This window comes from Lontra canadensis, unplaced genomic scaffold, assembly GCF_010015895.1.
Source record: "Lontra canadensis isolate GAN:19392208 unplaced genomic scaffold, GSC_riverotter_1.0 scaffold63, whole genome shotgun sequence".
NCBI lineage: Eukaryota > Metazoa > Chordata > Mammalia > Carnivora > Mustelidae > Lontra > Lontra canadensis.
The window spans coordinates 8,938,238-8,957,350 of NW_022631057.1; the positions used below are offsets into that span (position 1 = coordinate 8,938,238).

General features: G+C 43.7%; 2 protein-coding genes across 9 annotated transcripts in view; one reads left to right on the plus strand and one right to left on the minus strand.

The window, feature by feature from the left end:
* Positions 1-5,449: 5,449 nt before the first annotated feature.
* UBE2T (ubiquitin conjugating enzyme E2 T) lies at positions 5,450-13,209 on the minus strand. Of its 2 annotated transcripts, none has more exons than XM_032878269.1 (7): positions 13,170-13,209; positions 9,432-9,604; positions 8,836-8,905; positions 7,202-7,307; positions 6,992-7,090; positions 6,775-6,858; positions 5,450-5,818 (listed from the first exon to the last, which is right to left on the minus strand). In XM_032878269.1, the coding sequence occupies exons 2-7, from the start codon at positions 9,538-9,540 to the stop codon at positions 5,693-5,695; spliced, it is 594 nt and encodes a 197-aa protein (XP_032734160.1). In that variant the 5' UTR covers positions 9,541-9,604; positions 13,170-13,209; the 3' UTR covers positions 5,450-5,692. The 2 variants fall into 2 exon arrangements, with proteins under 2 accessions (XP_032734160.1, XP_032734161.1); XM_032878270.1 differs by lacking the exon at positions 13,170-13,209 and adding an exon at positions 12,706-12,892.
* Positions 13,210-18,298: 5,089 nt separating this feature from the next.
* PPP1R12B (protein phosphatase 1 regulatory subunit 12B) overlaps positions 18,299-19,113 on the plus strand; it is a 211,291-nt gene continuing 210,476 nt past the window's right edge. For all 7 annotated transcript variants that reach the window (XM_032878271.1, XM_032878273.1, XM_032878272.1 and 4 more), the window contains exon 1: positions 18,299-18,738. In XM_032878271.1, coding sequence (XP_032734162.1) covers positions 18,448-18,738 — 291 coding nt within the window. In that variant the 5' untranslated portion in view covers positions 18,299-18,447. The remainder of the gene's footprint in view (positions 18,739-19,113) is intronic.

The following is a 19,113-nucleotide window of genomic DNA, read 5'->3' on the forward strand; positions in this document are numbered from 1 at the left end:
AATACCACAATTCTGCTTCTGCAGAATTTTTCATCTATTAAGAGAGCTCAAAGATCTTGCCTTACCAAAATGCTTTCTCATTTTTTTTTACAGTATCTTACTTTATATAGACATATCTTGAATTTTATTTCCTTCTTATGGAAATGTGGTTTCTTCATCTTTTGCTTCTATAAACACGGCATCAAGTAACACCGGACGAACGTCATTTAGCACAGGTGTAGGCATATCTGTAAGACACAGTCCCAGACATGGAATTGCTGGGTCAAAAGAGGGTTCTAGATCTTGTTCCTGAAGCCGTGGAGCCACACGCATGTGTGGGCGGTAGTGCACTCTGGGCCGGCGCACCGTGTCCCCGGGGTGTGGGACTCTGGGAGGCACGTGTCCTCACTGCTCCGGCTGGTGGGGGGGCGGTGCCGCGTGAACCGGGCCGCTGCTCAGTCTGCGAGGCGCCTCTCAGGCCTGCTGCGCTCCCGGCCGCCCGGCCAGCCTCCTGGATGCGGGGCGTTCTGGGCTGTGGGTCTGGCAGGAGGGGAGGGCAGGCTCGATGAGGCCAGTGCCTCAGAGGGGCCGAGATGAGCCCGGGTGAGGCTTGGATCCGGCCCAGCATCATGCCCCTGGTGGGAGTGAGTCACAAAAGAAAAGGGTTTTGTTTTTGTTTTTTTTTTTAAACAAGAGTTTTAGTTAATAGCATCTTTCCTTTAACTCATTTTTTCTTTTGACTCATAGTCTACGTTTGTTCATAACTTTTGCTTACGTGGGCCTCACGATGACCTGTTCTTCCTTAAGCACTCCTCTAGGCATCCTTTCTTTGGGCTTCCATTCCTGGCTAATTGCCTTGCTTTCTTTTGGGATTTCCTGGAGACTGAGGGAGAATCTGATCAGCCCAGCTTCCTTTCCTACACTAGGTCAAATCACAGGTCAGTGTCAACCAATGCACTGACCACTCAGTCCAGGTGCCTGTCCCAGGCCACTAAATTGTAGCGCATGTTTATGTGGGATCCCGTGGGACAAAATGTGCGGCCTCAGAGCCGCCCCTGGAGCACGGCTGTGGGTTCCTTCTCCCAGAATGGACAACTGGCGTCACAGGAAGATTCCACAAGAGCAGGGACTGTGTTGGTGTCTAACCGCTGTGGTGTCCTCCGTCCTTTCCACAGGGCCTTGAACAAAAAGATGCTCAATTAATTTCTGCTGGGGAAAAAAAATTAAGAAATTAACATATGTAAGTAGTCCCTAAAAATTCTATTTCCCAGCCTAATGGGGACATCTGGCCAGAAGATGCCAATAACACAGAACAACAGACAGCTTCTTGTGTGAACTACATTTATGTTCCTGAGAACTGGCACTCCATTCAGTCGCTCTGTGTCAGGCCCTTCGGGCATGTCCTTTCTCTTTCTAAGGAAGCAGAGTGTGCAGCTATTTCTGTGGTGAGATTTGAAGGGCCATCAAGTTCCCTGGCCCCCCTTCTCTGTGACAGCTCCTCCCTTGGCTAGCACAGTGGTTGAAATGCCACCATCATTGTTCCTCATTCCTCCAGCTTAGGTCCTCTGCCCGGGGCATCTGTGGCTTCAGCCTGCCCAGTCACCGCTTCCCTTCTCCCACGAGCACTAGCTTGGCTTTTCTAAAGGCAGTTGTCCCCACTGCTCCTTAATGCCTCTGGTTCAGGTGGTGTTGACTCCTCTCTAGGTTCCAGAGGTGGGATGTGAGGCAGTCTTTTCAGTGTATTCTATTCCTGGCCACAGCGACTGGTCCAAGGATGGGCTCCTATCTCAAGTCCTTGTAAAGACTTGCCTGACGGTACATTGGGACTTTGTGAAACAAGGGCTGTCACTTGTAAGTAGGTTTTTTGGACACACCCCTCTCTGATCGCTGAGCCTGGCCCCACAGGCTCCGGCCTTGGATCCCACAGGTAATTTGAGAATCACAGAATCACTAGGAGACACCTTGGAGGTCATGGGCCAACAGAGGAGGGAAACCTAGACATTCCCCCAAAAGGAACCCCATCACCACCTGACCTTGTTAGGCAGTTCCCAGACATAACTCCCAGATCTGGAGAGAACCGAGTAAATAAATAAAAACTCACCTTAACCACCCTGTGGGATCATGGGGAAAGGCAAGCAGAGGAAACTCACAAAGGGAGAAATACTGGAGTGGGGGTGGGAAGTTGGGGGGGTGGGAGAGACACTGGAGAAGCTATCATCCTTGATGGGAACGGAGAGTTGGAGAAAAGGATGGGTGCTCGCTGGGAGTCATGGTAGGAGCCAGGGCAACCTGCCAAGGAGAAAATGGAACGTGCTCTTTCTGAGCATAGCACATCTGCGTCTGTCACCCCAGGCTCAGCCCAGCCTCTCCTGGGCTTCACTGGCAGCCTTGTGTGGGACTCCAAGCTGCCCTGCAGATCCTGGAGATCGTGTTCTGAAACCACAGCACCCTACCCATCCCCTGTCCCCTGTTCTTCCCTCCCTCAGGCCGCCCCAACCTAAACAAGACAACCTGGGCAGGGGGGCCACACGCTTTTGGAAAAATACACACTTAGCTGGAAAAGGAGCTTTATTTGTGTGTGTTGAATTCCCACAGCAGCTGAAGGATAAATAGCTAGTCCCCAGCCTTAGCTTAAAGACTGCCCACAAGGTGGGTGGTAAAATCTGTTCTTATTTAGATAGCTTTGGGGGAGAGGTGGGGAGAGGGAGTGGGGGCAGCAGGAGAGGGGAGCTTGGAATCTACAATGTTTATATGATCAGTCACGGAGGTCATCTCTCCTCTTTAATTAGGGGTTTGGAGCTGGGAAACTTCACTCAGCTTGCTTGTCCTAGGAGCAGCGCAGACTGGCGAGTAGGCAAGGGGCACAACATCTCTTTGGGGCCCAGTTGAGGTTGGACCACTATCTTGTCTCCATCCAGTCTCCAGCTGAGCACTCGGTAAACGTCAGTACTGTGCCAGGCCCTGTACTGGGCCCTTTATGTGCATTATCTTAGTTAATCTGTAAAACAACCTCAAGAGTTAGCTACTATCATTATCCCCCTGTTCTGTGGGAGAACCCCAAAGCACAGAAGGATTGAATGGCATACTGAGGGCACACAGTTGGTAAGAAGTGCAGCCGGGACTGGGCTGGGGTCGCCTTGACCCCAGTAACCACGCTTTTAATACTTTTGCATCGTTCCTTGGGTGGGGTAAGGACCTGGACTTTTCTCACTCTCATTTTCTTTTATTTCTGTTCTCTAGCCCAGGTCCTCTGTACTTGCTATGTCAGAGAGTTGGACAGATGACTTCTAATCATTTTTGGCATTGTTTTTCTTGCATTAGAGAGAGAAGTTTCTTGTTGCCACTATATCCCCAGCACTTGGAACCAGACAGTGTACACACAATGGACACATTTTGTGATAGGTACAAATGCCATGAATTAAGTCAATGAGGGTAATGGGCTATATGCTAGAGTGCCTGGGACTTAAGGTGCTCCTTTAGATGGGACAGACAAAGACTTTCTGGGACAGCTAAATTTAGCTGAGACTATCACAGACGATGTAGAAATCCCTGAAGAAGGAATGAGCTAGGTCTGTTCAAGAGATTGGAAGTGGCTCATACGGCGGGAGTGTAGTGTATAGGGACAGAGGGTATGCCACAAGGATGGACAGATAAAGCAAGCAGGTGCTAGATCAGGGTCTTCTGGCCCAGGGAAGGAGACTGATTTTCCACCCCGCTCCCCAAGTGGCAAAAGGAAGCCACTTGGGAGTGTTTTAAGCAGGGAACTAAAATCTGGCTTTGACATCATTTAAAGATTATTCTTGCTGCTCTGAGAAGCATGGACTGTTGAGGGTCAAGGCTGGAGGCAAGGAGACATGGTCAGGTGACTACAGTAAACGTGAGATGAGAATGGCTTAAAGTAGTGTTAGAAGAGGGAGGGACAAGTGACCGGTAGAACTGACCAGACCTAGTGATCAGTTGTGGAGGGGCTTGTCCCATAGGAGGGGCTCCTTTCCTACAACTCTTCCCTAAGTCCAGCTTACATGTCACGTCTGGCTTCACCCTGCTCAGTCAGCACATGGCATTTCCCTGACCAAAGCGACTGGTTTCAGGGTGGTCCCATCAGAGGAACTTTCTTGCTCCACGGCCTGCTGGGTGTGAATTACAAAGTACCTGGCCCTGAGTGCGGCTAGGCGTTGCTCTGAAAGGGGACTATGTTTAAGGAGCAGGGAGCGAAGACAAAGTTTTTACTCTGGCAGGTGGAAAGAGACTGAAATCTTGGTATTGTTGAGCCTCTGAACACATCAGTCCAGATGCTCACCTTACTCCTGGACTTTCCATTTATTCCGTTAGAACTTCTCGTGTTGCATTGTCACCAGTCTGAGTCGGATTTCACTCACGGCTGAAAGCGGCCGAACTGATATACTAATGTTACCTAGGAACCCCAGATCTGGCTTAAATATGCATGAATATAGAGAAAAACCTGGAATAAAATAATTTCTGGGCTTTAAGAAGAACTAATTTTGAGAAGTAGGTTTACGAATTCTAGAGAAGTGGGAAGTTGATGAAGTGGGGGATACAAAAGAAATTCATATTTTCAGTTTATGCCATCATTTGTCATTAACGAATTAAAAAATTCACACTTCCTGTCTTGTTTGCCTTGAGTCCAGCACCACACGTCATGTGGCAGGCTGTGCTGGGTGAGGACACACAGTAATGCCTCTTCCGAGAAGCGCCGTTTTACCTGCACAGTGCCTAGCCAAGGTATAAAATCACTGCTCCGGGATAGAACTGCTGCACTGGGATGTGGACAGCGACATTACAGTCTTTATTTTCTACTAGGACTCCTAATACCTACATTCTTCAGAAAGCCCTTCACTCAGCATGGGCAGTCTCTTTCCACTTCAACTGATTTCTGCTCAAGTCCATTATCTCTGCATCTCAATAGAATACTAAAGTCTAAGTAGATTATAAAATCATGAGTGAGGGATTCAAGTTTGGCATCTATCTGTTCAGAGTAGTACCTGCCATAAAATGAAGCTAGGGACAGAAAGTGATCACAAAAATATTTACTTAAATTTGTATGATTACTTGGTTAATCTCACGTCTGATTTTTTTCCACTGTTATATTCTAAAACACGTGCACAATATTTGGTACACAGCAGGTATTCAATAAATATTTATTACCATGGTAATTCTGACCAGCTGTGTAAATCACAAAAAGTGAAAACCGCAAAAAAATTAACAAAAGGGTGCGTTACCTTATTCCCACATTCTGTTAAGACTTCTGAAAACCTAGAATCCTTGAAAGCCTGGTGGTAACTGAATTATTTCCAACAGCGATTTTACATCTACGTCAAACATTCGGCGTCCCTAGTGATGTTGGTAAGTTGGCAAAATAAAAGACAACAATTCCAAATATTTTAACATTCTTATTATATAGCTTTCTGGACAGTTTGCTCCCAGACACACATTCAGGATAAACACACACTCAACATTAAGTGGTTATTTATTTTTCAGGTTTAAAAGGTTTCAAACTATGTATGTACAAGCTAAATAAAACAAACTAGCCTCAGAGAATCACTGTAGAGCAGAATCCATAAATACACAAGGTCTGTTTTATAGGACAGGAAAGATGATAACGTCATCAAATACAAAGAAAAACATCCAAGAAAGAGGTAGGCAGATTAGACCACTTAACAAAGAATATATTAACTAGGACCAGGACAAACCCCTAAAGGTCAGAGCAAAATTTCTTTTCTATGCCTCCCAGCTGCCTGGCTTTCCTTTTCTGCGCTGTGTTGCGTACTTCTGAGTCACCAGCCTCTGGAAGATCATCAGGCATCTCTCCCTCATCAGCCTGAGAAGGAGCAGATAAGGTAAAATGTGAGGTTCACACCAGGAACCAGGATGGAGAACAATGAAGTGCTGTAATATTATTACCAAGTACTTCTTTGTGGCTTCTTGTATATGATTATTTCCTTCAAATGCATCTTTCTCAATCTTTTGTATGTTTTAAGTTTTTATTTCTTTTCACAAGTAACTGTTACTTAACTCAATCTGAAGGATGTTCTAACTCAGCAAGAACCAGGATATGTCAATCTTTGTGTTCCTACAATTTATATTGTTAAATGAGGAAGTTCTATCAACTTAAACTGGGGAAATTTTCCTTCTCCCTTCTATCAATGGTCCCATAAGAAATGTTAATTTTCCCCTCTTTCCTATTTCTCTCTCACTCCTTCCTGATTCCTGCAATAGTCCTTTCTTGTATTAGAAAACTTCAAAAAAAGAATCGGTCACCTCTATTTATCTTTGCTACCTTCAAGAATATAAAAAAAAAAAATTAAGCAGATGCTGCCTGCCCTCTAGTGTTGTCAAAGATGACAACTGTTAGGAAAAATATACTGTTGGTTGAGCTACTAGGCTATTTTGTTGAATACCTATTTAGAAAGTTGTAATAGGGGGGCGCCTGGGTGGCTCAGTGGGTTAAATCCTCTGCCTTCGGCTCAGATCATGATCTCAGGGTCCTGGGATCGAGCCCCACATCGGGCTTTCTGCTCTCTGCTCAGCGGCAAACCTGCTTCCTCCTCTCTCCCTCTCTGCCTGCCTCTCTGCCTACTTGTGATCTCTGTCAAATAAATAAAATCTTTAAACAACAACAACAAAAAGAAAGTTGTAATAGGAGAAAAGATCAATTAGCTACTCTAGAATACGGTACAAATTTGGCAAAGTAATAACCACTTATGCATTTACAGATAAATACACTTTTAACGGGTTAACAACAGAAGCAAAATCAGAACTGTACAATCATCATACCTTCTGTTTCTGTTTTGCATGCTTCTCTGTCCACTGCCTGGCATTCTTGAGGAAGACTGGCTTATTATACTTAAATTCAGAGGACTGAGACAAAATCAAAGACAAGTCAATGGAGAGAAAAATGATCTGTAGTGATTAAGCTGCAGCTGCCATAAATGAAAAGTCAGAGGTATGAAGAAAGTAGGACGTGTGCTGCAGAGGCAAAAAGGATACTTACTATGTCGGCCATGAGTGGGTCATCAGGGTTGGGTTCAGACATGAGCAGCTGAATAGAAGTCAGTACGGTTGCAATGTTGAGGGATGGTCTCCAGGCACCCTATACACAGACAGGCAGCTGCTTTTGTATTCCTAAGAGTGTGATACTCTAATTCAAGTTTTATAGATGAGAACCACAGAATGTTGTGTCCACCCTTTACCCACCACTCACTTTTGGTGGCAATTTGAGGACATCTAAACAAATCCTTCCAGCAGAATCAATGTTTGGATGATAGATTGGAGTCAGAAATCGGATCTGCGGAGGTTCAAAGGGGTACCTTTGAAAGCACAGGACAATAGAGAATTTTTATTAAAGTACTTGTTTCTTTATAAACATATATTATAAAGAGCTTCCTGGTGACTCATCAGGGTTGCCTTTGAGAGGCAAACCTTTTTTCTCCTCAAAATTTTATTATGAAAACTTACAAACAATAGAAAAGTTGAAATAATAGCATTACAAACATTCCTGTACCCACCACCTACATCAAGCCACTTTATCCTGTGAATGCTTCAGCACATATCTCCCAAGAATAAGGCTGTTCTCCTATATAACTGCAATATTATCAATATATCTATTAAAAAATTAAAAATATATTCCCCAATATCATCTACTATTCTGATTTCCTCAATTGCCACCCCCCCCATTTTTTTACAGAGAAGTTTTAAAAAACAGAATAAAAAAAAATTCATACATTGCGTTTTTTTTTTTTTTAAAGATTCGTTCATTTGAAAGAGCACACACATGAGAGCGAGCGTGTGGGGCAGGGGGAAGGGGTAGAGGGAGAGGGAGAATCTCAAGCAGACTCCCCACTGAGCACAGAGCCCAACACAGGGCTCAGTCCCACAACCCTGGGATCATGACCTGAGCCAAAATCAAGAGTCAGACCTTAACTAACTGAGCCATCCAGGTGTCCCCACTGCATTTGGTTTTTATGCCTTTTTAGTGAGACAGAAACCTTGGAAAATTCCCAGCCAATTTTTAGAACTGATATATCACATGATTATCAAGCTACTTCTCTTAACAAGTTTGGCCAGGATCTGATGACATCTACATGTCAACAGTTAGACATTCATTTCTTCTCTTCCCCATTCTGCACAAAACTACAACTACAACTCACCCAATGAGAACCTTAAAGGAGACCTGAATTAAGAGGGGCCTTAATGTAAAGACAGAAAGTAGAATGGTGGTTGCCAGGTGCCGGGGGAAGGAGGAGCTGGCAAGTTACTGTTGAATGGGTATGGAGTGTCAGTCTGGGAAAATGAAAAGGTTTTGGAGGTGGATGATGGTAATAGGTGATTAATAATGTGAATATACTTAATGCCACGAACCAAACAGTTAAAATGGCTTAAATGATCAATTTTATGTTAGGTATATTTTAGCACGATGAAGAAAAGAGGGGCCTTAGATATGATCCAGCCCATTTTTAGAGAAGGAATTTGAACTCCAGAGATAAAATAACTTGCCCAAAGTCACATTATATCATAAGACTAGGATTAAAACCTAGGAACTTTAACTTCTACACTTAACACTCTACTACATTACCCTATCTTTTAATAACCATACTCTACCCTATAAGTTTAGAATCTAATTCACCCTGGGCACCTGGGTGGCTCAGTCAGTTAGGCGTCCAACTCTTGATTTTGGCTCAGGTCATGATCTTAGGTCAGGGTCATGAGATTGAGCCTCACATTGGGTGTGGAGCCTGCTTAAGATATTCTCTCTCTCCCTCTGCCCTTAGCCCACTCTGCATGTGCTTACTCTCAAAAAAAAAAAAAAAAAAAATCAAAAATCTAATTCACACTAACCTCTCGGGAATGGTAACTTCCAGCTTGAAAATACCTTTTTCATAAGGTGTGTCAGCTGCACCTAATATTTCTTTAAAGAAAAAAAAAATTAAGAGGTAATCAGATGATTTGAACGATCACAAAAGCTGGGCCTAGGACAGTAATTCTCTCTTAGGGCTTTAACAAGCTTCTCATGCAATGCACCAATGTACCCAAAATGTTGATGGCGTCAAACAAAGGACAGACAGAAGATCAAACAGAAGTTGGACAGTACTGACCACAGATCAAATATAAGCCGCAGTTTTGTTTTGTCTGTACTGCAGTATTCTAATTATTTATGTTTCCTGTCTGGCCTCACAGATATTTGAGATGGTGAGGTTTGGTCTAAACACTGCTTCAGAGCTAATGCCCAAATCTTGGCTATGAATCAGCAAAAGGTATAATAAAAGGCCAAAGAAGAAATGTCAAGCAAATCTCTTATACATGTAAACAAATTAGGTTTAGAACGCTGGTAAGGTACTTTGACCTTGCCACTGTTCTCTACTTTAGCATATACAAATGTTCAGATTTCAGCACAATCTTCAATAGGGTCGTCATAGGCATGACGTGATACCTACGAGCTTGAAGATCATCCATTTTGTCCTTATCTTGCCAGCAAGTGATGCCTGGGGGTGGCTCTGTGGCTAACAAGTTCAGTTCTCTCTTTAGACGTGAAGCTCTCTGCATGGTCCCCAAGTAGAAGGAACTGTACACGGTTCACTGCACCACACTAGAAGCTGGCTGGGATTCACTAGGGAGAAAAGGGGCAACTATGAAACAGTCCGCAAAGGTGACTCGAGTTTTTAGCACATGGCTTCAATTTAGTGAAAAGCAAAACAAATTCTTCCTTTTAATCTCTATTCTAAGAAAGGCATCTGAGTTTCTTCCATTTCCTTCTTGTTATCTATTCAAGCACATCTTAAAAATAAAGATTAAAGGGGCCCCTGGGTGGCTCAGTGGATTAAAGCCTCTACCTTCAGCTCAGGTCATGATCTCAGGGTCCTGGGATCAAGCCCCGCATTGGACTCTCTGCTCAGCAGAGAGCCTGCTTCCCCCGCTCTCTCTCTGCCTGCTTCTCTGCCTACTTGTGATCTCTGTCTGTCAAATAATTAAAATCTTTAAAAATAAAATAAATTTTAAAATTTTTTAAAATTTAAAAATAAAGATTTAAAATGCGAAGCATTCTACAAACAAAAAAACACAAGTTTTCAATTAACATGTTTCCACTGATAAATTATAAACTTATGAGGTAGAGCCTGGGTCTAATTTTGCCCCCCACTACATCCTCAGTATACCTGGCATAGAAAAGTCTTGACAAATATTAGCTGTGGGAGGAAGTCTACATATGCTTTGTAAGGAGAGCAAGGAATGATGATGATGGAGATAGTCTCTCTCTGAGATATTTGTAAGCGAATGCTTAAATATGTGAGGTTTTCTCCATGTATTCTGGATGCCACATCCTCCCAATTCTTCATTATTTCCAATCTTTTCCCCATCAACATTCAAATATGCTCAAAATCTCTCTCATCTAAAACAAACACCCACACCTAGATACACTCAACACCCTTTCTAACTCTAGTTCTCCCTTTAGCTGCCAAAGGATACCAATCTTTTGATATTAGGAGTTACATATACTATCTCCCAGTTTGTGGCATGTCTTTCCACTTTATTCATGTCTTTTGATAGTCACACAACTATTAACTTTAACATAATCAATTTTAAAACATTTTCCTGTACACTTACCCTTTCATGTATTAAATTTTTCCTTATCCCCAAACTTAGATATTTGTCTAAATCTTCTAAATGTTTTACAGTTTTGCTTTTACATTTAAGACTTTAATCCAGTAGGAATTGATTTTTGTGTATAATGTGAGGCAGAGGTCCAATTTTGGATCTTTTCCTCCATATAAAGAACCAATTGTCCTAGTCTTTTTTATGGGAAAGTCCACCATTTCCCTGCTGATATGGTCATAAACTAAATTTGCATATATGTGTGGATCTGTTTTGGGATTTTTCAGTTTGTTCCACTGATCAACTGGATTATCTTTGAGCCAATACCTGTTTTAATTACTGTAGCTTATTAATAAGACTTGACATACAGCAAGTTGGGTTCCTCCACCTGTTTTTTTTCTTCAGGAATGTCTTGGTTATTTTTTTTTTTTTTTAAAGATTTTATTTATTTATTTGACAGAGAGAGATCACAAAGCAGGCAGAGAGGCAGGCAGAGAGAGAGGAGGAAGCAGGCTCCCTGCTGAGCAGAGAGCCCGACGCAGGGCTCGATCCCAGGACCCTGAGATCATGACCTGAGCCGAAGGCAGCGGCTTAACCCACTGAGCCACCCAGGCGCCCCGGTTATTCTTTTTTTTTTTTTTTTTAAGATTTTATTTATTTATTTGACAGAGATCACAAGTAGGCAGAGAGAGGGGGGAAGCAGGCTCCCTGCTGAGCAGAGAGTCCGATGTGGGGCTAGATCCCAGGACCCTGGGATCATGACCTGAGCCGGAGGCAGAGGCTTTAACCCGCTGAGCCACCCAGGCGCCCCTGTCTTGGTTATTCTTGATCCTCTGCTCTTCCATGTGAGTTTTAGAATCACCTCATATAAGTCCACACATATATACATCTCAGGATCTGGTTCTCAGTTTTGTAAACTGAAAACCAGACTTGGCAGTAAATCTAGATTCGGTAGGGCTTACTCACAAAGGCTTAAATGTTAAAAGGTCAATTTATTAATTTGTACAACTATGATACAATTTTTAATTTTAATCCCATTCCCTCCTTAAGCTATTTCTATTTGGAAAACTAATTATAACCAGAAGATTACCTGGTGGGCACAGATTGTCATTATTAGATGGTTGTTATGATAGTCATGCACTTAGATTGAGGCCATCTATCTCCACCACCGGCATGTTTAAAGGAGACTAACTTTGTGTATTGGTTAGGTAAAGACATTCTCTTGAATTGTGCTGCAGACAAAATGGTCCTTTGGACCTTCCTTTTCTAATCTCCAGGCTTGCTGCTCCTCCACAACTCAAAAACTCTTCCAGAAATATTTAAATGAGATTGATAATACAACAGGTGAATTAAATTGTCACACAGAATTACAGGACAAGTCTTTCATATAAATTATTCTTTAAAGTATTTTCAAATTTCCTTAGACGCTCATAAAACCATCTTTTGGAGGCAAGTATTTCATTGGATAATTGAATTAATTAATTCCATTAGATAATTAATCTCGCATTTTATATACAGACCCTTACTACTTTTCTCAGGAAGCAGATGCTGAGAAAGCGACCACAATAAGACAAGAATCCACAAGAAACAGAGGGTACCTTTATATAAAATGAGAACCCAGGGGAAAGGGATTAGAACAGGGTTGAGGAATTTTAAGCAAGACAGTTTCTCTAATGGGGGCAAGCAGACCCCAGCCTCACTATATTAACACAAATTGGTATATGACACTCCTTGGCTCAAAAGCCATCAATTACTGAGTATTTTCTGGGCACACAAGTTCTTTACAACCAAACCCCAACTTCATATCCTGTAACTACTCCTCACAAACTTAGGCTTCAGCCACACCGACTTCTTTTTTTTTTTCTTTTTAAGATTTTATTTATTTATTTGACAGACAGAGATCACAAGTAGACAGAAGCAGGCAGAGAGAGAGGAAGGGAAGCAGGCTCCCTGCTGAGCAGAGAGCCGGATGCGGGGCTCATCCCAGGAACCTGGGATCATGACCTGAGCCGAAGGCAGAGGCTTTAACCCACTGAGCCACACCACACCAACTTCTTTTTGCTGCCCACTAAGAGTCTCATTCTCCTTCACACCTACAGACATTACACATGAAATGATCAATTCTTGCCTTTCTCTAGTAATGCATCCCAATCCTTCACTCCTTTCAACTGTCAACCTCTCTGTGCTTCCACACCAACGTGCACCGGGAGTTGTTATTCATCTCTGACAGCTTCTTCTCGTGCGGCAAAAATCCCTGGAGGACGGGTGTAGTCACTGTATTTTAACTTCTAAGTCAGCAATGCCACCAGTATGCAGCCTGTTAGTAAGTTTGAATGACTAGCGGAGGAAACGTGGCTTCGGGACCAGATGGTGAGGAAGACAAAACGGCCTGCGCGCGGCTCTCAGCGAGCGCCGGGCGGCAGCGTCTCTTGCCCGGGGGCACACCCCTCCCTGCCGGGCAGGGGCCGCTCGGGCAGCTCTGGCCGCCGCCGGGCTGCGGAGATTCCAGCAGAGCCTCCGCTCAAGAGCCGCTTCAAGAATCTCCCACATTAGGCAGAAACAGGACTCTGGTCCCTAAGACTCACAGGCACCGCCGCCAGGATGCCTTCTCTCCGTCGGGGAACCAGAAAACAGCCCTCTTACCTGTGCGCCTCCACCTCCCAACGTCCAGGCGCGGACCAGCGGCTATCCACTCCTGCGCATGCCCAGTCTGTTGGCGTCGCTCCGCCTCCCGCCACGAGGGCTTGCGATTGGTCCGCGGCAAGACCCGGGAGAGGAGCGCAGCTCCCTATTGGCCAGCGCTCTGAGTCTGGTTTCCGCTCACGCCGCTTTCAAATTAGAGCGCGCGTCGGACGCAGTCTCTTCTCCTCGTAGGCGGAGCTGTCTGTCAGGGTGGAGGCGCTCGGAGGTTCCGGCAGGCTTCAGGACTTGGTGTGGCCCGTGCGGTGACAGGTTCGGTGACGAGGTCAACTGTCTTTGTCAGAGCGGGGAAGGAGCTGGAAATCGCCTCATAGGAGGAACAGCGAAGGGAACCGGAGATATTTGGACTGGAGTAGGGACTGCCTGATCCGTCTTCACGAGGAAACTTTTACTGCGTCAGAGGATGCATCCAAGACTAGCGGATGAAAGTTAAAGGGATGCAGAGTGTAGCCCAGTAAAGCATTCTAGCAACGAGATCCCTGAAGAACAGAACCGGTCACCTTGGGCCGCAGTGAACTCCTTCATCACTGCAAGTGTTCGCGTGGAAGTTGAAGAGGGAGAGTGCAAAGGGGATCCCTGCCTTGGGTGGAAGCTGAGACTAGATGGCTTCGAGGCCTTCTTCAAACTCTAAAAGTGTGGTGCTACCTGACGAAGGAAGTACCTGTTTATGGCTAAGCCGGCCTTGACTTCTCGAAGTTTCTGGGCTCCGTGAGCGTTCATGGGTGACTCGGACTTGACCTGAATCTAAAGGACGCGGCTGGAACTTGACTAGCCTTTGGGGATACTGTGGGTGGAAAAACACCAGCAACACATAACACGCGCCAAACCCTCCTCTCACTGCTTTCAGCTCATTGTGTGGCTTAACGCCCAGTCTTTCTAAACTTGCAAACCAATATAATTCTGGCCACTGCCGTGATTTCTGCGTTTCGTCCAAACTGGTGTTAAGTAGCTCGTGGTTCCCCGAGTCCATTGCAGGCATGTTACCTCTTTTCCAGAGACCCATACATTCACTGGCACACTGTCCGTGATTCTACCCTGGAGATCCTCACACTGGTTGTAAGAATGAATCAACTAAAATAGCTTATGAATTACGAGCATAAGGAATCCTGGGACTGTCCAGTCTAATTTCCAGTTAGCTGCTGGGGTTTTGCATTTATTGTTAATATTTACTCATTGTAGTCAAGTGTGTTCTGTCATAAATCTGGAGTTGGATGCTTATTTTACTACTGATACTTTGTTTTAATTCCTTCAATGTCTTTTTTTTTAAAGACTTTATTTATTTACTTGACAGAGAAAGAGACAGGGAGAGAGGGGACACAAGCAAGGGGAGTGGGAGAGGAAGAAGCAGGCTTCCTGCCCACAGGGAGCCCAATGCAGGATGGGGGGCTGGATCCCAGGACCCTGGAATCATGACCTGAGCTGAAGGCAGATGCTTAACGACTGAGCCACCCAGGTTTCCCTTTTCAATGTCTTCTTTATTTTCTTCCTACCCCAAATGTAATTACAGTTCTGTTTTCAGAACTGAAACCGATCACTTCCTTGATCTCTGAGATCCAGGTGGTTCTCTGAGAAATTAGTCCTTAAAATGTCTCTTAGAAAAAGCAGGAACTGTGTTGAGTCTTGTGGAGAGGAGAGATGGTACCATAAAACAAGGAAATGCCAATAATTTTGGCAACTAAACTCAAAGGATTGAATAAAAGGAAAAAGGTAAAAAGAACTCCACAGGCTAAGTGTACAGTTTCCATTTGTCCACCAGAGGGAGGTATGTTAATTGGTGAGACTAGAGGCCAGGATGGAAATTTTTCCTTACCTGTGTAGGGTGTCATTGCTTTTAAAAAGGGAGCATTTTAATATTATGATTTATTTCTTAGGTGTATGTGTGGGAAGTTATTTAACAAAAGTTTCTTCACACAAGAATATAGATGCATCGTAGCTGGCTCAGTACATTTAAAAGCACAAAAATTATATTTTATTTATACACAAAATTATTTGCCAGGATTTATCACTTTTGTATAAAAAATTTTCTTTAGTTGGACGCCTGGGTGGCTCAGTTGGTTGAACAGCTGCCTTCAGCCCAGGTCATGATCCCAGCGTCCTGGGATCGAGTCCCACATCAGACTCCTTGCTCGGCAGGGAGCCTGCTTCTCTCTCTGCCTCTGCCTGCCATTCTGTCTGCCTGTGCTCGCTCTCTCTCCCTCTCTCGCTCTGACAAATAAATAAATGAAATCTTTAAAAAAATTTTTTTTCTTTAGTATAGAGTATTTCTAAATCTAAACTATTATATATATGCATATATAATAGTTTATTATATATTTACTATATATATTTATATTTATATTTACTATATTATTTATCATTATTACTATATATATTACTATAAATATATACTATATATATTTACTATATATATAGTAAATCTAAACTATTATGTTTGTTTAATGGGCTGGTTATATAAGTTTACTCTCAGAAAGTCCTGGGGGAAGATGTTACAGGAAAAAAAGCTAATGTGATTTTAATTTTGAAAACCTTTTTGATCCATTATACACAGATAAATTTGGGGGGGTTTTGTGGCATAACTTTTTTTTTGGTTGAGCCAGTTAAATTAATAATAATTATTACTTTCATTTATGCTAAAATACTTTTATTCATACTAATTTTTGTAATCATGTAGCTGAAGATACATTCCTCTCCTTCTAGGTAGGGATGCACTTAAATTATCCAAGGAATTTAGGACAAGCTCCAAAGAGGGTATTATAAACTCTAACAACCTCAGGGGAAAAAAATAAGTAAATAAATTAAATATAGTAAGGAAGTATTTCCTGGAACTTCCTAATATTGAGATTGAATTCTTCCTGTTGAAATTTAAGTTTACCTCTTAAGAATAGAAGGATTTAACTTGAACTTGGCCAATTTTAGCATATTTATACAACTGGAGCCATATAGTTCTTCTTCCCTGATTCTGAATGTGAAAATAGTATAACCAAAAGAAATGTAACATTTTTGATCCTTGAAAATTTTACCCCTGGGGGCGCCTGGGTGGCTCAGTGGGTTTAGCCTCTGCCTTCAGCTCAGGTCATGATCTCAGTGTCCTGGGATCCAGTCCTGCATCAGGCTCTCTGCTCAGCAGGGAGCCTGCTTCCTCCTCTCTCTGCCTGCCTCTCTGCCTACTTGTGTCTCTCTCTGTCAAATAAATAAATAAAATCTTTAAAAAAAAAAGAAAAAAAAATTTTACCCCTGTTAAAAATTGTTATTACAAAACCATTATGTTGGGGCGCCTGGGTGGCTCAGTCAGTGTCTGCCTTTAGCACAGGTGGTGATCCCAGCGTCCTGGGATCAAGCAGGGTGCCTGCTTCTCACTCTCCCTCTGCCTTTCCCACTGCTTGTGCTCTTTCACTCATTCACTGTGTCAAATAAACAAAGTATTTATTTTTTAAAAAAGATTTTATTTATTTATTTGAGAAAGAGTGCATGAGCAGGGGGAGGGACAAAGAAGGGGGAAAGGGAGAAGCAGATTCCCCACTGAGCAGGGAGCCCAATCATGACCTGAGCTGAACTGAAGGGAGTCGCTTAATAGACTAAGCCACCCAGGCACCCCCCACATCTTGATTGTTTTATTACACACTGTTATTCACTGTTTATAAAGACTGTAGTAAGAAAATTAATAGTTACAAAGTATTTAAGAATACCTAATTAAAACATATTTTGGAAAGACACAGTATTCTTAAACATAATATTTTGCATGTTCATGTCATTTTTCATTTAATTCTCAGTTTATCTCAGGGGAAGTTGAGGCACCCACAAATGTTCACAATGGAATATAATAAAGTTTCCCTTTAGAATGTCCTAATCACTTTTGTAATAATTTTTAATGAAAAATTTTAAACACAGAGAAGACTGTTTGAAAACTTAAAGAACTTAATAATTGTATATGCTCTCTTTCACTATGGACAGCACATTTAATTACATTTTGTCCAGGACTAAGGCTGTGGGAGTGGGTATAGGTATTAAATCAATTGTACGGGTTTTATAACAAAGTTCACTGTAAATATGAAAATGTCCTGCTTGCTGCCGTAGGATTTTAGTATGCCCATTGTTGTCTTTTTGTAACTTTGGGGGAAAATTCCCAAAAGACCAGGTATCCACTCTGTCTCCTAAGAATTTAAGATCCATGAAAGGAGCAGAGAAGGAGGAGGGAGTAAGAAGGGAAATTAGTATTAATTAGTATATTAATGAGCTGATATGTGCCAAATATAGTACTAGGTAGCCTTGCATGTATTATTTAATCCGCAGGACTATTCTGTGAGGTATTACTATTCCCACTTTACAAATCAGGAAACAGGATCAAGGAAAGCAAGTAACTTGTTTAGGGATGTGAATTCAATTTGAATTGAAAGCTTTCGTGTTCTTTCCACCATGGTTGGATGCATCCTTTTCTGGATCTTTTAAGAGCCCAAAATATAAGTGACTCATTGAAAGAATTAATGCATAATATATGACATATTATGACAATATATGTATCCATGCTCCTCCTCCCCATGCACCTTTACATTTACTGTGAATAATATATGGTAATGTATTACACGCTATAATGTAAATAAAATTTAGATTTAGAACCAGGGCATAGATTTGAGTTTTTCGAATACTTTATGTCTAGTTTTCCCCAACAGAAAAAAGGGATAATTACTGCTTCTTTTCCACTTCAAAGGACTGATGTGATAATTAGGGAGCCAAGATTAGTCACAACAGTAATAAACTACAATTCCCGAAAGGCTCAAAGAGGCTGACGCCGGTCCGGGACAGGGTTCCAGCTTTAGGGCAAAGGTGACCCCTCTGGCTCCCGCGGCCAAATAGGGAGCAGCCGGTCCTCGCCTCTTCCCTGAGGCATCCAGGGATTTGTAGTTCCCTCAAGGCCATGATCTGCCGTTAGGGCCCGTCTCTCACTACAAGTCCCGTGATGACCAGAGGCGCGGGCAGCGCCTGCGTGTTGAAGCCGAGGGAACCGTGCGGGCGGTGCTACTGGCGGGAGGAGTAAAGATGGCGGTGCTGGGGTCTCCGCCTTCTGCTCCGGGCTGAATCGCTCTGAGGGAAGCTGTGGCGGCAACTGGGGCAGCAATAGCAATCCAGGGGTTGTGAGTTTCAGCAGCAGCTGCGGAGGTCGGAGCAATGGCGGAGCTGGAGCACCTGGGCGGGAAGCGGGCAGAGTCCGCGCGAATGCGGCGGGCTGAGCAGCTTCGGCGCTGGAGGGGCTCGCTGACAGAGCAGGAACCCGCGGAGCGACGAGGCGCGGGGCGGCAGCCGCAGACTCGTCGCGGGAGCCCCAGGGTCCGCTTCGAGGACGGTGCTGTTTTCCTGGCCGCTTGCTCTAGCGGGGACACCGACGAGGTGAAAAAGCTTCTGGCCAGAGGTGCGGACATCAACACGGTCAACGTGGACGGCTTGACAGCCCTGCACCAGGTAACTCCCTTTTCGGTCGGATAGGCGTCCACTCTCCTACAGATGAGACTGTGACCCCTGCGGGCCGCCCATGGGGAGTGTTAGTGTCACCACCGAGCTCTCCTGCACGGACACTGGTCCTTTGGGGCTAGTCGGTTTCATTCTCGTACAGCTTGCTCCACTAATCAAGTCTTTTTCTGACCCCAGGGTCTCTACCTGAAGGAGTAGTGTCACCCCGCTGCCTGGTCAGTGTTTGTATTTCCCTCCACCTACTTGAGTTGTCATGGTTACTGATGATTTGGTCGCTGGTGTTATGCCTATAGATTAGTCATCTTCACTCTCTAATTGGTGTGCCTGTACACCATGTCACTCGTATAGGCATCGTCAATGTCATCT